The sequence below is a fragment of the Theileria annulata genome, chromosome 1 (assembly GCF_000003225.4).
Source record: "Theileria annulata chromosome 1, complete sequence, *** SEQUENCING IN PROGRESS ***".
NCBI lineage: Eukaryota > Apicomplexa > Aconoidasida > Piroplasmida > Theileriidae > Theileria > Theileria annulata.
This window is the reverse complement of record NC_011129.2, coordinates 679723-697721: the sequence shown is the minus strand read 5'-3', so window position 1 is coordinate 697721 and position 17999 is coordinate 679723. Positions and strand designations below refer to the sequence as shown.

Below are 17999 nucleotides of genomic sequence, written 5' to 3'. Positions count from 1 at the left end.
GATTACAGATCATTAATTTGAAGCGATGAAACGAACTTATCCTTGTTTACTTGCTGGAATTTTACTAAAAAGTCCTGCCGGTATTTGTACATTGGTATCTTTTCGGGTTCGAAGACGTTGAACCCCTCAAGTGCAGCATCGTCCATCCCCTCGCGAAGCTTTGTGACTACTACATTAGTCTCGTTCAAAACTTTAAGCAGTGAGTTAACTGTGTTTCTAAAGTCGTTCAGAACCTCAGGTGACTTGATGTATCTTTTCAGGTGATAGCATATACAGTTTGTGTATTCTGGGAAGCTAGGGTTCAGCGATAAAATCCCCAAGTGATCTATTAGAATTAACTCGACGTACTTGTACAACACCTTGTAAATCTAAAACCCGTTAATGATGTTTAAAATACCTGTGGTGAATTCACGCTCTTCCCGCTCAGCCTGAGCTTAACCATAATATCCTCAGATTTCTCCAAGCTACCCTTCGATTTTAACTAAAAATTATTCAACAATAGTTTAACTAGTTTAAATGGTTTAACTAATTTATTAGGGTTGTTAATGTTAGAAGTAACTAGTGTATTTTTAAAATATTCTGAAGGTACAGTTTGTTTGATGTTTTTGATATTGTCCAGAACGTGATATAATAGTGACATGATTGGAATGAACTTGTGGGTTCCATCCAGTAACTTGTTCAGAGAAATTAGGAGGTGTAAAACGAATGGTATTTGTCTTTTATTTGATATTTTTATCTTTATGGCAGAGTTAATAACAGTCACCAGAGGATAAATCAGAGTTTTCATCTTATTATCTGACCTGGATAGCACATTTATCCAAATATTTACAGACTCAATGAACCCCCAAGAACAAACTGATAATATAGTGGTATTAACATTTAAGGGTTTCTTGGTTTTATCTTCCTTTGAATTTGTTTCTTTCTTTTTTGGCTTCTTTTCCTTTCCTGTATTGTTCCACTCCCTACGTACGTTATACGCCAAGTTAGTAATTGTCTTGAATGAAAACATATATAAATTATCGAATGGAGCATTCAAGTACAGTTCACTGATGCAGTTCTTGCTGACTTTGAATAGTCCGTAATTTTTCAGTGTTATTCCATTCATTACTGACTTGACATGGCTAGAGTAGCATCTTTTTAAAAGTAGGTCAACAATGGTGTTTGAGGCGGATTTTGATTCAGATTCTGATAACTTAGCGTAATTTACAAGATAGGATTTAAATGATAGTTGGACTCGCATTAACTTGTGGTCCTTTACGCAGTTTAGGTATTCTGAGAGAAAGCAGAAGCAGTCGATTCTCGTATGTTTCTGAGGATGAGCACACATTAATGATGACACTATTTTTACAAATTGGTTATTTAAATTCTTAAAAACACAAATCCACTTCACGACGTGCGTTGAACTCAGTGATACTAGGCACGATCTTGTAAGCTCAAAGTCGTCTAATATAAAAGCCAATTGCACCAAAGAAGTTGATAAAAACTTCCTTACTAGAGGTGCTGAAGACGTCACTTCTTCCTTCTTACCGGTTACTTCTCTATCCTTTAAATATTCGGTCATTACATCACACGTTGAGGACACAAAAATCTTGTACACATCCCAATCTTTAACCACGTAATCTTTTTTAGAAACCTTAGAAGGTTCTGAAAAACGATTTGCAGTGCCCTTGAGTATTCTTTTATTCTCATTCTTTAAGTATTTAAACTTCATCTTAGACTTATCTACATCTAGTTTATGGTTTTTGGTGTCAGAAGCTAGGTTAATTTTGTTTGATCCCACTGATCCAACAACTGATGAAAATACAGATAAAAGTTTTTTTATTGAATTATAACTATGGCTAGAAGCCTTATCTAGAAGTTTCTGTGATAATTTGCTGGTTAAAACTGGTAAGTTGGTATCCTCGTCAAAATCCGGTTCAGAATCTTCCGACTCAGCATCAACATTGTTAGTTTCATCATCTTCTGAGTCATATTGTGATTGTTCTGAATCTGATTCTTCATCAACAAATTCTACTTCGGAATCTTCAGAATGTAATTCAGATTCAGACTCAGATTCTATAAAATCAGCCTCATTCTCATCCTCAGACTTATTTTTATTTATTTTTTTCCTATCCCGTTTCATATTTACAAAAACAAATCAAGTTTAATATAATACAAAATTAATTATTTATCATGGATTTCAACACATAAGCTGTAGTGTAATGATTAGTTAAATTATTTTATTAAATTAAAAATTATTAATTTTGACCTTTTGTAGTGTTTATTCAACTCCTAGTATCATTTTTGACATTCTTTTAGAAGATTCCGTTTCTTCTTCCTTTGTGGCTACACAGTTGTGCCAATCTATGGCTGCGATTCCTGGTTTCATGTTAGTTTCACTAACATATTTGTTCAAGCTATTGATTTTTTCGAGTTCTCTGTGCGATAAAACTGACAATGCGATTTCTCTTCCGAAGTGAGTTGGTATTTTACGGAAGTTTGGTCTATCGAATACCCAGAGGCATTTTGCAAATGATATTTCATCTGAATTTTCAGGCTTTCCAACTGCTTGAAGATACAAGTATTGAGTTTTGTTGTTTACTCTGGATGTAATTCCATGAAATCCAATATCTTCAGACTCAAAAGTTACTCTTGTAGCGTCAGAAAATATTTGTGATCTATCCACGAAATTGAAACATTGGAGTGCTCTGTGTGAAGGTACTTCCAAAACTTGTACTTGAGTATGCATTGCTACTTTCATTGTCATTGGTACATATCTCTCAAAAGCTATTGCTCCCTTTCCCTTCGATATTGCAATATCAAATAGACTTTCTATAACCTTTTTGATGTCCATTTGCACATCCAATGGAGCCGATCCTAGGTTAGCGTAATGATATATTGGAACAACCAAACTGTGCATATCCGATAAAGCTCCTTTTGCCACAGCTACATAACACTAAAACAATGTATAAAGATGTTATAAATATTCTGGTTTACATGTTTTGAAACATATGAAATCATATGGGTTTCACATTCGTCGTTTGCCAAGCAAAACCAGCAGGAATCCTGACATGTTGAGGATTCTGTCAGTTTTCTCTTTTGTTCTCTTTTTTCTGATGGAATTTCACCATCCCATCTAGTTATCTTTAACTTACATCCTCCACATTCTAGTTTACCGTCTGCCTTTAAGGCATTGTTTAATTCAGATTCACTTTTATATTGTATCCATCTGAACCAAAAATTAATTTTAATTATTTAACAATGTGTTTTTAGATAATTATTAAGCTTACGCTGTTGCAGGATCACTAATTTTCTCTCCGAAGACTAGTTTACACATTTCGACATTTCCAAAATGGCTCATAACACTTTTGAGTGAATTTTCATCGATTTGGCCAGGTATATTTGTAATTTTAACAACGAATCCTGAGAGTAATTTATTATAATTCAAAATACCATTTTTGTGAGAATCCTTCTCAGAACTTCTCTCTTCAGTCATTGATACTTAACATAAATTTATTTTAATACTCAAATATTATTGAAAAAATATATTATTATAAGTTTCAGGTCCTATTTTTAAACCTTCTATATTTGTTTAGATTATAATTTACAGCACTATGATAATATGTTTGACACATATGAACTCATTAATTCACAAATGCTAAGATCTTCTTCAGATACTATGCCTTCTTCAATTGATGCCTCAAAATCTTCCTTTACAGGCTTTGGTATCCTCAATTGAATCTACTTTTACTTGTGTAAACAACAACTTACCTTCTTAATTGAGTATTGAAATAGGCTCGAGAAGTTTCTGTAATTGTTCATCAGCAGTAATGATACTCTACACAGTGACATATAGTGTGAAATCTTTTCTAGATCCTCCAAATAATCTCCTGGTACTCTTGGTGAAGTGTGCACAAAGAAAAAAATGACCAATTCCTAAACTCACATTATCTAAATAATTTTTACCATGACTAGAATCAGTAATGAGCTTCCCAAATGTTTCAATCCTGTGTTCTCAGTTACTCTGACAATGCATGATCCACAAGCCAGTGTTGCCAAGAATATGAGTTCAAATTCATCACTAAACTCTTGATCATCGAGCAATGCTTTTATAAACTTGTTTAAATCATGGTTTCCTCCAAAAAACCCCTTTATACACTCATCTCCACAGTTTTTACATAAGTTATATAGAAGATTCATTAGAGACTTTGATAGAAGTCTATAACTGTCGGAGTTTTCCAAATTCACTGTTATTGGAGCCAAGAATTCCACTGGATTACTTGGAGAAAACTTACCACTTTCGAGGATACAATCTGGTATTTTAATTTCTTGCCTGATTTCACATAATTCTGTCCCATATTCACTCAGTAATTTACAGTTTATTCTCTTAAGGAAAAGCTCATAGTCCACCAACGGGTCCAGGTGTATCCTTGTAACAAGTTCACATAACATTTTAATAGACCTTTTGCAAGTCCCACTTTTTTCATCGAACTTTAATAGACCAAAAATCAGCTTAATCAATACATTTGCAAGCCCGTCCACACTGTAAATGTCGGAGGCGTCAATATAGTTAAATGACGGGAGTAGCCAGATGAAGTCAAATTCACTTATACATTCAATTATTTTACTCAGTTTTGACAAGTACTACAAATTCATTATATGCTGAATCTAATATTTAATGGTATAGTATTTTAGGTACCTGATTCTTATAATGGGTTGGTTCCAGAGTCATCCAACATCCTAAAAGTCTAACACTATAATGTTTACAGCTCTCAGTTGAACTTGAATTTCGGTATTTAGAACTATTTAGTTGATCAAAAAAGTCAAAAAGAAGTTGTATTGTTCTGTGGAACACGGAGAAAAATTCTTCCTAAAAAACATTATCTTATCTATTCTCACCATTTTTTCAAACGGTTCAATAAACTCTGAAATTGATGTCATTACTCCTTCTAATGCTTCAAATGGACTTGAGCTTACCAAACTATTTTCAATTCTTAACACTTCATCCAAAGTCAAATGAATCTCAACTTCACACCTCTTTGCAAGCTTTAAAAATCCTCCACAAGTTTCTTTATTCAAACCTATCACCTTCTTTTGAATACAAATTACTAAGAAATTCAGCAAATAAGACATATTTTCCCTGGTTATTTTGGTGTCCAATATATCTAAACAACGCTTACTCACCAATAAATTCATCTCAAACGACTTTTTATTCTCACCATCAACTTCACTTTCACAACTCGAGTCATTTAAATAATGAATCAAGAGCTTCAAGACGTCGAAATTATTTGATTTAATACACTTTTCAAAGACTGAAAGTTTGTTATCCTGGGGAATCAACTTTACTAATAGCTCAATGCAGGATAAGTTCAGCAAAACTCCCTCTTGCTTTTCTTTTAAATCTTCCAAAAGTGAGTCTAATAGACCATCGAGAACCTTGAAAAGTTTTGTTCTAGTCGAATCTAAACACTCTGTAACAGGCACTTCAGAATCTGCCAAATCCAATTCCTGTAAATGTGCTTCTGCTAGTGAATTCAAATCCTTATAGAGTTCCATCAATCTAGAATGTTCCTCTTTGAACTCCTTTTTTGACAACAAGTCACACAACACACAATCAAACTCTTTAGCTCCTTCCCTAATTTGTACAGAATATTGTTTTTTATCATCTTTGTTTGTCAATGAAATGTCAAACATGTCGTGTATCAGGTATTCTATTGATTCTTCCATCTCATTTACATTCACTGTATTTGAATATTTGAATACAAAATCTGAACTCAAATGCTCTGACAACTTTAAAAGACATGATAGTGACTCATAAATCAGTCTTATCCATACTGTTTCAGACTCTCCGATTTCCTCAGATATTGCCCTCGTTGATGAATCCCATTTAAACTCCTTTCTACGCAAATTCTCACTAATGATATTTGATATGTATGCAACAATCTTCCTCATGTGTTTTGCTGAATCTCTGCTATGCAGTAACATGTTTGACAGTTCCAGTCCAATTATTTTAAAAATTGTAGAGGACCTTAACAGAATATAGATAAACTCTGGATCCAAGGCTGTGATTATCTGTCTGCATACTTCCTAAAGAATATTATTAAACATTATTCTAACCTCAGACTCGAGCTGTTCCTTAAAGTTAAACAGTTTTGTTGATAATATAAACTTTAGTTTATAGTCTAGTGATGAGTGTATACGGTATATTAAGTGCGATAGACGGTCACAGTAGTGACTTGAACTACAATTATTGTACATTATTTCAAAATTTTAGACAGAAGTTTAGATAGAATCGACTGGTCATTTATATATCCATCAACTACGGACGTTCCTGCTATAAATCCTTTGTTCTCCTTTCTTTCGTATCTTGGTTTTAGTTCTGTTTCTGTATCCACAACTCTATTTGGACTATCTCCAGAAATATCTTTTGCTCTAAAACCGAAGTTTGTGAGTGGTTCTTCAGCTAAAAGTCCGTTATCTATTCTACATTTTAGGTAAACTGAGGCCAGTTTTGTGCAGTTTGCTGAATTTCCTTTATTAACTCTTATACAATCAAGGTATTTTTTACTATCTTCCTTACATAATCCTTCGTGATCCAAGGGGAATGATCCACGATCTGGTGGAATTGGTTTTACTCTTTTAGTGACTCCAACTGTCATAAAACATATTTAAAATTAAGGAAAAATTGTTAGAGAATCAATGATTAATTTACAGAATCACAAACTATACTAGATTAAAAAATTAAAAATAATATAAATTTATAAAAAATAAATTTAAATAATATATATTTATGTTTTTAATGATAATATTCAGAGAATTTGTGTTTTCTGTAGTAATAAACGAGATTAAAACCCTATATAACGTCAACAGAAATAATAATACCATATTATTTTTTCAAAATATTCTTTTATTTTCAAATCCCTGTAATATTATCAATTTAATGTGTAATAATAACTTTGTAAGATATAATGTATTTTATCCATTGTTTGAAAGTTTTTACACTTTCATTCGTTTTATCCTTCCTAACTTATAATGACCATCTTGCTTATTCTGTGAATAAAACTGAAATACCAGATAAAACGTTCGGTTAGTTTGATATTATTTATATAATATGCTTTAGAGGGAGTAATATTTCGTGTAAAGAAGGCCTTAAATTATTTCACTGATTGTAGTATAGATATGCTGCTCAAAAATTGTGATCAGGAAACTTCTGTAAACTTTGAGTGTTTTAGGTCTCTTGGAGAGTGTTTTTCTGTTGCAACGAGAGCAGCTCTGATGGATGAGGAGCACGGCGAGAAGTATGACGACGAACTATAATTTTATAAATCCATGAACAACTATTCGGTTATTAAATATTGTTCTCTATATGAATCTGATTCAAGAGTTACGTTCTGCGAACCTTCTGGAAGAACCGTTGTGTTCGAGAAGAATAACCTCAAGGTATCTGTCCATGATTATTCGACAGATGATACTGAATCAAAGTTTCTGTTCAACTGCTACGGCATTTTGGGTTCCATAACCTTCATGAACCTTAAGTATCTGATAGTGGTGACTCGAGCTACATTGTGCGGAAGGTTGTTTTTGGAACACGATGTTTACTCAATTAACTCAAAGAAGCTGATCCCGCTTTTTTACCCAGTAAACCTTAGCTCAAGAGAGCGAGAGTTTCTTCGACTTTTCAACGACTTTGACACTTCAAGCAACTTTTACTTCAGTTACACATACAACCTCGCAAACACACTCCAGCTAAATCTTAGCTATAAATCATTGCTGTCAGAGAAAACAAAATTAATCTCGGGAGAAAATGACTGGATGGCATTTGACCCAGCACTTGTGGACCAAAAATACTGTTATAATTTTAACCACAAAATTGATCTTTGCAGTATTGACGAACACTGTTTTGGTTTATCTCTCCTAGTAATTCACGGGTATTTCTCAGAGTCGATGCTAAGCCTTAGTGGTCGCAATGTAACATATACGCTAATATCAAGGAGGTCCCGGTTTTACTCAGGAACAAGGTACAGGAAGCGTGGAATTACGGGAAGTGGACAAGTGGCAAATGACGTTGAAACTGAACAAACGCTACACGATTGGTCAATGACGCGTTCAGTCTCGTCCTTTGTACTGGTTAGGGGATCGATTCCAACTTTCTGGTCCCAAGACCCCAGTGAATCGTTCCTAAAGAAGCCGCCAATCATATACCCACAAAACGACCCGACGAATTCTAGCGTTAGGAGCCATTTTATGGAACTTTTAAGCTGTTACGGAGGCCCACTTGTTGTTCTGGATCTTTTGTCAGATAACCCAACCACTGAGGAAGGTCAGCTATCAGATCGTTACAGACGAATAATTGAAGAGTTGAATACTGAGCTGCCGAGTTTTCTTAAGATTATCTATTACTCAAAGAACATCAAATCATTGCTTGAAAAGGGGGTTGCTAAGCAAATGGTAAAGGACGTGGTTGAAACGGTGGTGAATACTCTCAAGTTAACGTACTTGTCCTCATTCAACTCAAATTCCTTAAATTATACTAATCTTATAAATCCACAAACCTATTCAAATGATATGATAATACAAAAGGGTGTTATTAGAATTAGTTGTCTGGACTGTTTGGATAGGACTAGTGCATTTTCTAAACACCTATCACTCAGGATGCTAAAGTATCAACTTGAACTTATTGGGATCAGGGTCAACTATGAATTATCTACTTATTTCACAAATTATTCACCAATACAAAACCTTTCCTTTAACGAGAACTATGTCCAGAACCTTCACCAGAATAGAGGTAGTTTGTCAAATTCTAGTGCTTCATTTTCCTCAAATAGTATGTCCTCAAGAAGTTCCTCGAGTCTTGACCTAAAATTTATCAGAGATGGAATTAGCTCAATTGGCGATGTGGTTGTGGTTGATAAAGATGAGGGAATAATAGTCAGCGACTACTTTGGATTCAACAACGTTAAGGGCTTGATGTTTGAGATCGTTAAGGACCGCTACGAGGAGATGTGCGATGTTTTATCAATGCAGTATGCGGGTAGTAAGGCCCTTAGGAAGTATGAAGGCCATATCAGTGCAATTAACATTTCGAGAGAACTCTTTACCAATGTGAGAAGAAGGTACAGGAATTACTTTGAGGACACTAGGATTCAAGAACAAACCAATGCATTTCTGTGGTCTGAATTTATTTCATATTACTCACAGGTCTGCCCCAACATTGAACAGTATGATCTGGATGACATTATTCACTTTAAGCCCATAAATATGCAGTTTAACACCATAGACTCTTTTGTACTGGCTCTGGTAGTCTTCAATAAGCGGATTTCCAAGTTATCTAACCATAATACACTTTGCGCTACCAATGTGCTTGACGAGGATCTCAACTACTTGATATATACTAGGTTTTTTGATCTAGTTTCAGAAAACACTTCTGCCATAACTAAGGAACTTGACTCCACACAAGATAATTCTGATCATATTTGTGATTATTCACTGGATGGCACTTTAATGTCTGAAAGGACCGATGTGTTGAATAAAGTTATGTTCAATTATCTCACTTTGGACTATCAATTACAGGATGGGTACACTTTCCTCTCAAAGTACAAACCTGCTGGCAAAATAATTCCCCTCGATAACTGTCCTTCTCTAGATTACAGCTCAGATATTCTAATAACTCCCTTTGTTTCACCGATTATTCCAGAACACCCAGTTGAGGAAGTTGAACAGGTTCAGGATCTGAATTTGCAGGACAACTCTTCAGATTTCATTAACTTTTTAGCTCCTCTGGCCCATTATGACCCCAGTCACTGGACCTTGAACATTAAATCTAACATAAACTCCCTAAGCAATTTCATCAATGTAACAATTTAATTAAATTAATATAACAAATTAATACAAATTAATCTCTCTTAAAAATTATATTTATTTTTATTTATTCAATTGTTTTAAAATTATTTAGGTTTAAATTAATATAAATTTAATTTCGTTTTAAATAGAATATCGTTGAAATGTTAAAATTATTTAGAGTAGTGCTTAAAAATCCGAGTGTATTTTTGGGCGTGAATTAGTCCCGAAATGATCCGATTTGTGCTAAAACAAATAAGATGAAAAAACTTACACGAGACGGTCATCTCCAATTGATGAAAGGAACTTCTCAAGTTTATTCTCAAGTTCTGTAAATTCCATTAAACATTTTACGAAATATTATTTTAGGAAATATTGTGTAGAATTCTATTACCTCGAGATTTCTTGTTAAAATCACCACTTTCAAAGTTAAACTTGAAGATGTCATATTTCTCATCTGCAAATGATAGCAAACAACAGGCTTTGATTATTGAAATTGCGACGAGTTCGTCGGGTGTGTAGTTTACGCACATTTGAGTCTTGTAAATGTCAATTACAAGGAGTAGAACAACCTCCTGGAGCTTTTTAGCGAAGTCTTGAAGCTCAGTGAACTCGTTTGAAACTGAGACCAGGAAAAGCCTGACATAAGGTCCTACTAGCTAGAAAATATTAAAAGAAAACAAACCAAATCTGGAAGAGGAATGGGTCCAATAAAGTAATCAAGTGAGTGTAACAATTGGTTCTCACGATCAAGGATTTGTGATTTTAAATTCTTCATCTCCTAAACAATTTTATAATTTAGTTTCTTATAGTCAGAGTGGATAATTCATAGGGAATCTACTGTTTATCTGTAGTTTATCTATTGTTCAAAAAGGTTTAAATTAAAACTAACTTCTCCATCATCCTGTAACATCCACGATGAAACTGAAGGAATTGAGGTGAATCTGGAGTTTTGGCTAACGATGACCTTGTACACGGTTGTGCTGATGTCGAAAAGTTTTCTGGTGGATTTTATGAGGCCAATTTCGTCCTCTTTGTACTTCCAAGAAAGAAGAACACAGGCTGAAGCAGTTAGAAACTGTTCGTCAGATTTTGAAACTACTCTACGGCTCAAAGTAGTTTTACCGGAATCAGATTTGTTAGAGGTTATCCAAGTCTTACTAGAATTCCTATATAGCTGTAAATAAACCAAGGCAGTCAAAAGCGTAGGAAGTGATAAGTTAAGCTTTTGGCAGAGTAGTAGAATTGTGTCTGCAGTTCTGAGTACAAACTTTTCTTCAAAATAATCCACGTCAATTTTGTAGTTTGATGGACCGCAAGATAGTTTAAACACTGATATTATATCACGTTTTAATTTTTCCTTTATAGATGTGGCAGTTTTAAATTTATCTTTATTTAGTATTTCAGTTTTAATCTTTTCTTTATTTAATACTTCACTTTTCAAGTCAGATTTTGAATCAATGCTTGTTGAATATGGCTCTAATTTTACAGGTGTAGAATCTTCCAATTTTATTTCTTGTTTTTTGATGGAATCTTGAGTAAAATCGGAAGAAGATTCAATTTTGTTCGAGTTTGTGTTATCATGTGATTCCAAATCCACCTTTAGCCTTTTTCGAAACCTTTTAGCGAAACCGCCAACAGAAGAACCCCTTGATCCCTCATAGTTCTTTTTATTACGGGGCATTAAATATTTTACAAATTAATTAACATATAATATGTAGTGAATGTTTACATGTATAGATTGGGGGGAAGAAATTTAATAAATCACTTTAAATATTCACCACCACGGCAGCTAAAACGAACAGTAATCCAACAATTCCAGATGCTTTAAATCCAGATTTCACAATCATTGTTTCCCTTGTTCCATCCGCTTTGATACAATCACACGACACTTGAAATGGTGTGTTATACTCTCCAGTGATAATGAAATAAACATAAGGATTATTAAGAAATCTATTTGAGATGTTTATAGTATTGGATGAATTGAATAGTCCTAAAAAATCAATTACTTCTCCGTCGGATTTAGCACTAAAGGGGAAATTCGCAGGGTCAGATTGTCCATCACACGCATACAAAAACATATCTCCTCTGGGATCAAGTGTCAGAGTACATGCTTCTCCCTCCTTCTTTGTTCTGCTGAACGGAGGTATTCCGATATCATCTCTATCGATGAAGTTACATCCAACCCTTGTCGGAACTTCTGGCCCTTTTTCTTGTCCTTGCCCAGGCCTATCTCCTTGTCCTTGTTCTGGTCCTTGTTCTTGTCCTGCCCCTCCTACTCCCGGCTCTCCACCATCTGGACCATGTTCATTCTCTTGCTCTTCATCGTCAGCAGCAATGCAGAACTGATTATTTATAATCACAAGGCTAAAGATGATACTGTACAACACCTTCGTTAACTTCATCTTTACTCTTTTTTATCCCAGTTTATATCTTAATTCAGTTATTAAACTTATCTTTGAATATATATTCTTTGATTAGAACTTTTATAGCAAATTTTTCAGTTATTTTAAACAATTTTTTAAATATTTTCACAATTCTATTAATTAAAAGTGACTCTTCTCATCAGCGTTTTAGCTTTTCATGCTGTCACTTTTACACATCTGTGTACTTCAAACGGTTAATTTAATAGAGCTAAATGTACACACATGAATAAATGTACTGTCCATTCCATCATATTGAAATTAATTTCACAGTAGATAATTTGAGTCTAAAGCTATAATAAAATTAAATCTGTACTATCCTATAATATATAAAATATACCAATGTTAAAAAATTTTAAATTATCTTAATAAAACACTAGTTTACTAATTTATTTCAACCAAAAGAATCTCAATTAATCATTATTCACAAAGATTTTGAAGATTGGTTTTTTAGTTTTTCGACTTCTTCCATATATTTTACAGCTGCCTTTTTAGCCAAGGACTTGATTAGTGTTAGTGAGTTGCCATATAATCCACTTCCTGAGTCAATTGTCATCAGTGAAACTTCCCCTAAACTTGATAAATAAATATAATAATTACCTGTTTCAGGGTCACACAAAATAGTAAGCGATGTGGAACAATAAGTAGCAATCTCATAGTCTGTAGGGTCCAAAATTACCAAATTTTCACCCATTGAGTCGGAACCTGATCTAACAATCCCAACTGAAACGGAATAAGGTACGTTGATCATCTCTATCCCTGACAAATAGAGGCATAAAATTAGTGTGTTTATGCACACTGAGAGTAGTCCTCCAGAATCCTCCATTATTTGCAACCGAAGCGATAGTGTTACCTTCCCTAGTCTGTCAACTTTTACCAGTCTTTGCATTATTTTCAGCAGTATAGATTCAATACATCTAAGTGAAGACTTGATTGTACCTATAAATTAATCATAAATTGTTATAACAAGATCTATATAGAGTTATGAATAAGTATATAATTGAATAATTAAATAATTTATAAAATACCTGATGCTGGCCTTACGAAAACTTCCATATGTGGGTTGTGGAAGCTTCCTGGTGCGTTTTTTGACTTTGTTTCAGACGAAAACATTAAAATTGCGATCACTGTGGTTCTGCCTCCTATCCCAGTAAGGTTTCCGTTATCATCTCTGAAGTTACCTACACTAATTTTACAGGAAGGTCCAGTTTTAAGGGGATTTAGCTTAAAAGAAACGGGTCTGAGTGAATAATTCGTTCTATCATCAACTCTCTTGAAATTTATCATAATATATACTGTGGAATCACACATTAGATATTCATGGGGAATGTGTAAATCATAATATTAAAATAAATTAATATATTATGTAAATATATTAGTCAACATCTATTTAATCAACTATTATACGTTTTTTAATGTTATTAATATAACCGTGTGTAGGGCAACCATGTAAATCTCTCTGAAATTAGACGAAACCATGATGTTGGATTTTGATTAGTTATTTTGCTGGCTTTCTTGCACCAATAGCAGAACGCGTTCCATTTAGTCATACCTTCAGTCGGCCAGCTGCTAGGATCGTGACTTTTATATTCTATAATGTATCCCTCTGAATAAAAGGCCAAAAAAATCATAAATAGCGCTCCTATGTATTGTGCTGGTAGTACAACGTATGTACCTCCATTATTAGCAATGACACCTGCAAATCCCAAGGCTAGAAGGATCTCGTGACACATATAAAATATAATACTAAGTGCAGTGGACATCTTAGGCTGATTAATGATAGATCTCGATAGTGACGAGTCTCTATAATGAAGTGAATATATGAATATAACTGCAAGTGATATTTTTATAACCAAGAGAATATCAAAGGCGTGCCAGAAGGAATTATTCACTTCAGTTTTAACATCATCACCGCAATATTGAGGTGTGTATGTTCGCCAGCCACCTAGTCCGCCTCCAGTGTCTGGGCATGATTTGGGGGAGCGTGCTTTAGCAGGATTACCTAATTCTCCTCTGTTTAGAAGGGCTACAATCACAGGTGGGAAAAATGTAGCGATTAGGAGTACCATTTCAATCTTATCAATGAGATAGAATGGTACAATCATACCAGGCGCAATACCGGGATAAATAGCATAAACAAGACCCATACCTACAATCACCATGAGTGTAGGTGAAATTATTTGCCAGTGAACTGTACTGGTATCAAAACCTTCAACGAATACATGACCATAATCAACACTTTCAGTATCACCATTATCACAATAGCCATAAGCAGCTGTCCACACCACAGCTGCAGCAAAGGAGATTATTATTGCAACCACTATGTCCACACAGACTATTAGATAGTCAGAGTTCCATTTTCTGCGGTTTCCAAACATGAGAGTTGTAATGTAGTGTATGAATGATGTTAAAATTGGAAAACAGTTTTCACCAACAATATAGACAGGAGTGTAATTCCAATCAGCAGCATAGACCAGAGTCATATTAATACCAAACACAAACCCAGATACAGCAATGGTACCATAAAATTCAGTTAGATAACCCTGTTCACCACCTGCAACATATACAATAAGAAGTACTACGTATGTGAGGAAGTTTAACCACTGGCATATGATGGAAGGAACTATGATAACACCAAACTTAGCAATAGATATGGCCGTGTTATAGGCATTATTAAACTTGTTCCAGGCATCCACAAGTGTTTCGTATTGAGTTTTAATAGTCTCACCAGCTGTGTATGCAGTTTCTTGTTTCACAACCAATTTGTATTTCTGTTTCAGACCACTCCAGTCACTACCGTATTGATTTTTAACAGCTTTGGCCTTAGAATTCAAGTCCTTGATATTAAGAATACTACCATCATAAAGATCTTTGAGTGCCTTTTGGAGACCAGTGGATTCACCAGCACCATTACCGACAGCATCGCGAAGTAGTTCTTCAGGCTTATACACATTTTCGAAGGCAGTCATTGCGTCTACAACTGCTTCATATAGTGGTTTCGTAGTGGGGTTAGCATTATAAGTAGTTTCTTTAAGCTGGAGTGCGGTGAATCTGGGTTTGACACCAGCACCGGCACTGTTTTCGTATGCGTTTTTAACAGCAGTGGCCTTAGTTGTTAGAGCGGTACCAGGATCTTCAGCAAGTGCTTTGAGTGCCTTTCTAAGGCTATCTCCAGAAGTGCCTTCAGTAGAGCCGACAGCAGTGGCAAGAGCACTGGCAGCACCACTATCACCAGAAGCTGCACTGGCTAGTGCTTTGGCTTTCTCATGTAGTTCCTTGGCTAAGTATCTTAGTGTACCAGGTATTGAATCATTTTCACCAGCCTTAGCCTTGAGTACTTTTGCAGCATCATCACCAGCAACATTATTTACTTCAGTGTTAAGTGAACTGGCTTCATTATGTAGTGCAAGGGCCAATTCTCGGAGTTTGCCAGTATCACCTGTACCTGTACCAGCCTTAGATCTAAATGCTTCATCGGCACCAATACCTTTTAGAAGTAGGTCAATGATGTTACCCACCAGCATGCTTGGCAGACACCAGAGTTCCAAAGCACTTGCAATCCTTCTAACAAAGACACTAAAAAGATTCTCTGGCAACATGAATCTAATGAGAGCATATGGAGCAGAACTATACGAAAGTCTAATATTGAGCATCATAGCAAGACCAGCAAGGACGTAGGAAGAGATAAGTAATCCACACTTATCATTACCGATACCAGCCTTACCACATCCAGAAGGGCACTGATTTGCCATTTATTGCGATATCCACCACTAACTGGTTTTTGTTACTATTATATTACTATATTACAGAAATATTACTTAAAATCATACCATCCATCAGAACAAACATTAAACTATATTATACCCTATATATTTTTATATTCCTAACTATTACCCATCTTACCCTTATAAGTTAACACACACTGTGCAGATCATAATATTAAAGGCGCTAATATATTAGGTTAGTATATTAGTCAACATCGATTTGATCAACTATTATGTGTTTTTTAATGTGTTCAATATGTTCTCTGAGGTATTCTGTAGTTCCCGCTGTGAGTTTATTATCAGGTGCTGCGTAGGTTCTCGAACACACCTTCTTAAAAGTCCTTGAGTGTTTTGAGCCGTTTTTGTCCATTACAACAACGTCTACATTCCCTCCTGAACCCAAATCGTTTGTGATTCCTGCGCTAATTGCCTTTACGGCCAATTCCGTAGCCTCCTCAACACTCATTCCATCGAAATAATCTGCAAAAATATTTTTAATAAACTTTAATTATTTATAATTTTATGATAAAGAAGTGAATAGAAAATAACTTTGTTCGAGAACAGTCATAGCATTGAGAGATCCAGATCCCATAGTGCAGAAAGGTAGTGAGTCAGAAGATCCATGAGGAGAAACAGAGAAGAGGTGAGGACCAGTGTAATCAAAACCTCCGAGAATTAGAGCACATTGTTTGTATCCCTGATATTTAAAGAGTTCATGTACTAGCATTGATATGCACATTTGAACCCTAGGAGCTTTCTTGGTATTTAGTCTATGAAGCTCAATATTATTTGCAAGCCATAGAGTTGTATGTTCAAGGTCAGCGGCAACGCCTGCACCTGCACAATAGATGTTATCCGATATCTTGTGAAGCTTTGAGCAGTTCTTGTCTGCTACTATAATCCCTTGAGTGGCCCTAGTATCAGCAGCCAAAACCACGGAATCTCTTCCCATTACTCCACAAATAGTTGTTCCAGTTTTCAAATAATTATGACCTATCAAATTACATATTTATAAGTATTTTATAAATAAATAATATTGAATAGATAAAAATAGATAGTGATAAAAGATACCACTGATAGAGTTTTGAATTCTTGAATTTCTGGAATAGTTAGAAAAGTCCCATCCACCCTTTTGGGACATGTATGTGTTCAAATAATCATAATTCATGATTATGGTGAAATTATTAATATTATAAATGTTATAAAATGGTTGGTATATAATACACAGTGGGGAATTAATCTTGAAAAAAATGAAAATAAAATACAATATTTGATAAATTATTATTCCAATGTTGGATTATAGACCTGAAGTTTTTACTACTAATGAATTTAGATTAACTGGGAGCCTTTTTTGTAATTGCGGGGTTCCATTCACCAACAGATATAGAAATGTAAGTTAAATAAATTAAAATTAAATATTTAGGTGCCTTGTTATCATGTTTTTTGTCAAAAATGTATAAATAATTTGGAATCTCAAAACAAGTGTAAAATGTTGGTTTTGATTTAAATAATGATATTAGGTGTGATTCTATTGTAGAAAAGGTTGAGGAACTACACCCAAATGAAGATTTATTCCTATGCACAGTTCAAAGGTGTAACCAGGCATTCCTTAATTTTCCCAGCCTTAAGGCTCACGCTAAATTATCGCACTCGGTTTCAGTCGACTCTGTTGACGATTTTTACGAAAAGTTTGGAGATGTAGAGTATTCAATACCAAAAACACAGTTAATAACTAAAGATAAACAAGGATTTAAGATAGTAACCAGGAAGAACGTGGAATCTTCAGATTCACCTACAAGGTGTGGGAATCGAGATTCCATTGCGAAGAAAGCAGAAAAATCACCAAAAAGGAATAATAAATCAAATTTGAAAGAAGATGATTTCGAATCATTAATGTAACATAATTTTAAGTTATTTCATAGTGTTTTTTATTTTTTAATGTCAGATTAATATATAATTTTAATTTCTTATTCTACACATCAGGTAATGCGTGTCT

General features: G+C 34.5%; 9 protein-coding genes across 9 annotated transcripts, besides 12 other annotated features; 2 read left to right on the top strand and 7 right to left on the bottom strand.

Annotated features, from left to right (window-relative positions):
* Positions 1-2: 2 nt before the first annotated feature.
* TA06295 (uncharacterized protein) lies at positions 3-2122 on the bottom strand (the record flags this gene model as incomplete). Its single annotated transcript, XM_948781.1, has 3 exons — positions 3-368; positions 398-481; positions 509-2122. 3 exons carry the CDS (start codon positions 2120-2122, stop codon positions 3-5), a joined length of 2064 nt encoding a protein of 687 aa, XP_953874.1.
* Positions 2123-2260: 138 nt separating this feature from the next.
* On the bottom strand, positions 2261-3475 carry TA06300 (uncharacterized protein; the record flags this gene model as incomplete). Its single annotated transcript, XM_948780.1, has 3 exons — positions 2261-2935; positions 2977-3208; positions 3270-3475. 3 exons carry the CDS (start codon positions 3473-3475, stop codon positions 2261-2263), a joined length of 1113 nt encoding a protein of 370 aa, XP_953873.1.
* Positions 3476-3591: 116 nt separating this feature from the next.
* TA06305 (uncharacterized protein) lies at positions 3592-6638 on the bottom strand (the record flags this gene model as incomplete). Its single annotated transcript, XM_948779.1, has 7 exons — positions 3592-3720; positions 3751-3915; positions 3946-4623; positions 4679-4849; positions 4879-6066; positions 6097-6220; positions 6256-6638. 7 exons carry the CDS (start codon positions 6636-6638, stop codon positions 3592-3594), a joined length of 2838 nt encoding a protein of 945 aa, XP_953872.1.
* Positions 6639-7308: 670 nt separating this feature from the next.
* On the top strand, positions 7309-9843 carry TA06315 (uncharacterized protein; the record flags this gene model as incomplete). Its single annotated transcript, XM_948778.1, has 1 exon — positions 7309-9843. One exon carries the CDS (start codon positions 7309-7311, stop codon positions 9841-9843), a length of 2535 nt encoding a protein of 844 aa, XP_953871.1.
* Positions 7462-7530: a sequence feature (1 probable transmembrane helix predicted for TA06315 by TMHMM2.0 at aa 52-74).
* Positions 9844-10181: 338 nt separating the features above from the next.
* Positions 10182-12221, bottom strand: TA06320 (uncharacterized protein; the record flags this gene model as incomplete). Its single annotated transcript, XM_948777.1, has 4 exons — positions 10182-10475; positions 10502-10597; positions 10709-11473; positions 11598-12221. The coding sequence occupies 4 exons, from the start codon at positions 12219-12221 to the stop codon at positions 10182-10184; spliced, it is 1779 nt and encodes a 592-aa protein (XP_953870.1).
* Positions 12150-12221: a sequence feature (Signal peptide predicted for TA06320 by SignalP 2.0 HMM (Signal peptide probability 0.891, signal anchor probability 0.002) with cleavage site probability 0.546 between residues 24 and 25).
* Positions 12222-12663: 442 nt separating this feature from the next.
* Positions 12664-13550, bottom strand: TA06325 (exosome complex exonuclease (Rrp46); the record flags this gene model as incomplete). The annotated part of the gene is made up of 2 exons (XM_948776.1): positions 12664-13178; positions 13268-13550. 2 exons carry the CDS (start codon positions 13548-13550, stop codon positions 12664-12666), a joined length of 798 nt encoding a protein of 265 aa, XP_953869.1.
* A 110-nt stretch (positions 13551-13660) lies between these two features.
* Positions 13661-15991, bottom strand: TA06330 (Tpr-related protein family member, putative; the record flags this gene model as incomplete). Its single annotated transcript, XM_948775.1, has 1 exon — positions 13661-15991. The coding sequence occupies one exon, from the start codon at positions 15989-15991 to the stop codon at positions 13661-13663; it is 2331 nt and encodes a 776-aa protein (XP_953868.1).
* Positions 13847-13915: a sequence feature (10 probable transmembrane helices predicted for TA06330 by TMHMM2.0 at aa 20-42, 375-397, 404-426, 436-458, 471-493, 525-547, 560-578, 625-647, 667-689 and 693-715).
* Positions 13925-13993: a sequence feature (10 probable transmembrane helices predicted for TA06330 by TMHMM2.0 at aa 20-42, 375-397, 404-426, 436-458, 471-493, 525-547, 560-578, 625-647, 667-689 and 693-715).
* Positions 14051-14119: a sequence feature (10 probable transmembrane helices predicted for TA06330 by TMHMM2.0 at aa 20-42, 375-397, 404-426, 436-458, 471-493, 525-547, 560-578, 625-647, 667-689 and 693-715).
* Positions 14258-14314: a sequence feature (10 probable transmembrane helices predicted for TA06330 by TMHMM2.0 at aa 20-42, 375-397, 404-426, 436-458, 471-493, 525-547, 560-578, 625-647, 667-689 and 693-715).
* Positions 14351-14419: a sequence feature (10 probable transmembrane helices predicted for TA06330 by TMHMM2.0 at aa 20-42, 375-397, 404-426, 436-458, 471-493, 525-547, 560-578, 625-647, 667-689 and 693-715).
* Positions 14513-14581: a sequence feature (10 probable transmembrane helices predicted for TA06330 by TMHMM2.0 at aa 20-42, 375-397, 404-426, 436-458, 471-493, 525-547, 560-578, 625-647, 667-689 and 693-715).
* Positions 14618-14686: a sequence feature (10 probable transmembrane helices predicted for TA06330 by TMHMM2.0 at aa 20-42, 375-397, 404-426, 436-458, 471-493, 525-547, 560-578, 625-647, 667-689 and 693-715).
* Positions 14714-14782: a sequence feature (10 probable transmembrane helices predicted for TA06330 by TMHMM2.0 at aa 20-42, 375-397, 404-426, 436-458, 471-493, 525-547, 560-578, 625-647, 667-689 and 693-715).
* Positions 14801-14869: a sequence feature (10 probable transmembrane helices predicted for TA06330 by TMHMM2.0 at aa 20-42, 375-397, 404-426, 436-458, 471-493, 525-547, 560-578, 625-647, 667-689 and 693-715).
* Positions 15866-15934: a sequence feature (10 probable transmembrane helices predicted for TA06330 by TMHMM2.0 at aa 20-42, 375-397, 404-426, 436-458, 471-493, 525-547, 560-578, 625-647, 667-689 and 693-715).
* Positions 15992-16208: 217 nt separating the features above from the next.
* On the bottom strand, positions 16209-17171 carry TA06335 (proteasome subunit beta 7, putative; the record flags this gene model as incomplete). The annotated part of the gene is made up of 3 exons (XM_948774.1): positions 16209-16483; positions 16553-16996; positions 17075-17171. 3 exons carry the CDS (start codon positions 17169-17171, stop codon positions 16209-16211), a joined length of 816 nt encoding a protein of 271 aa, XP_953867.1.
* Positions 17172-17292: 121 nt separating this feature from the next.
* TA06340 (uncharacterized protein) lies at positions 17293-17902 on the top strand (the record flags this gene model as incomplete). Its single annotated transcript, XM_948773.1, has 3 exons — positions 17293-17394; positions 17427-17494; positions 17524-17902. The coding sequence occupies 3 exons, from the start codon at positions 17293-17295 to the stop codon at positions 17900-17902; spliced, it is 549 nt and encodes a 182-aa protein (XP_953866.1).
* Between the last annotated feature and the right edge of the window lie 97 nt (positions 17903-17999).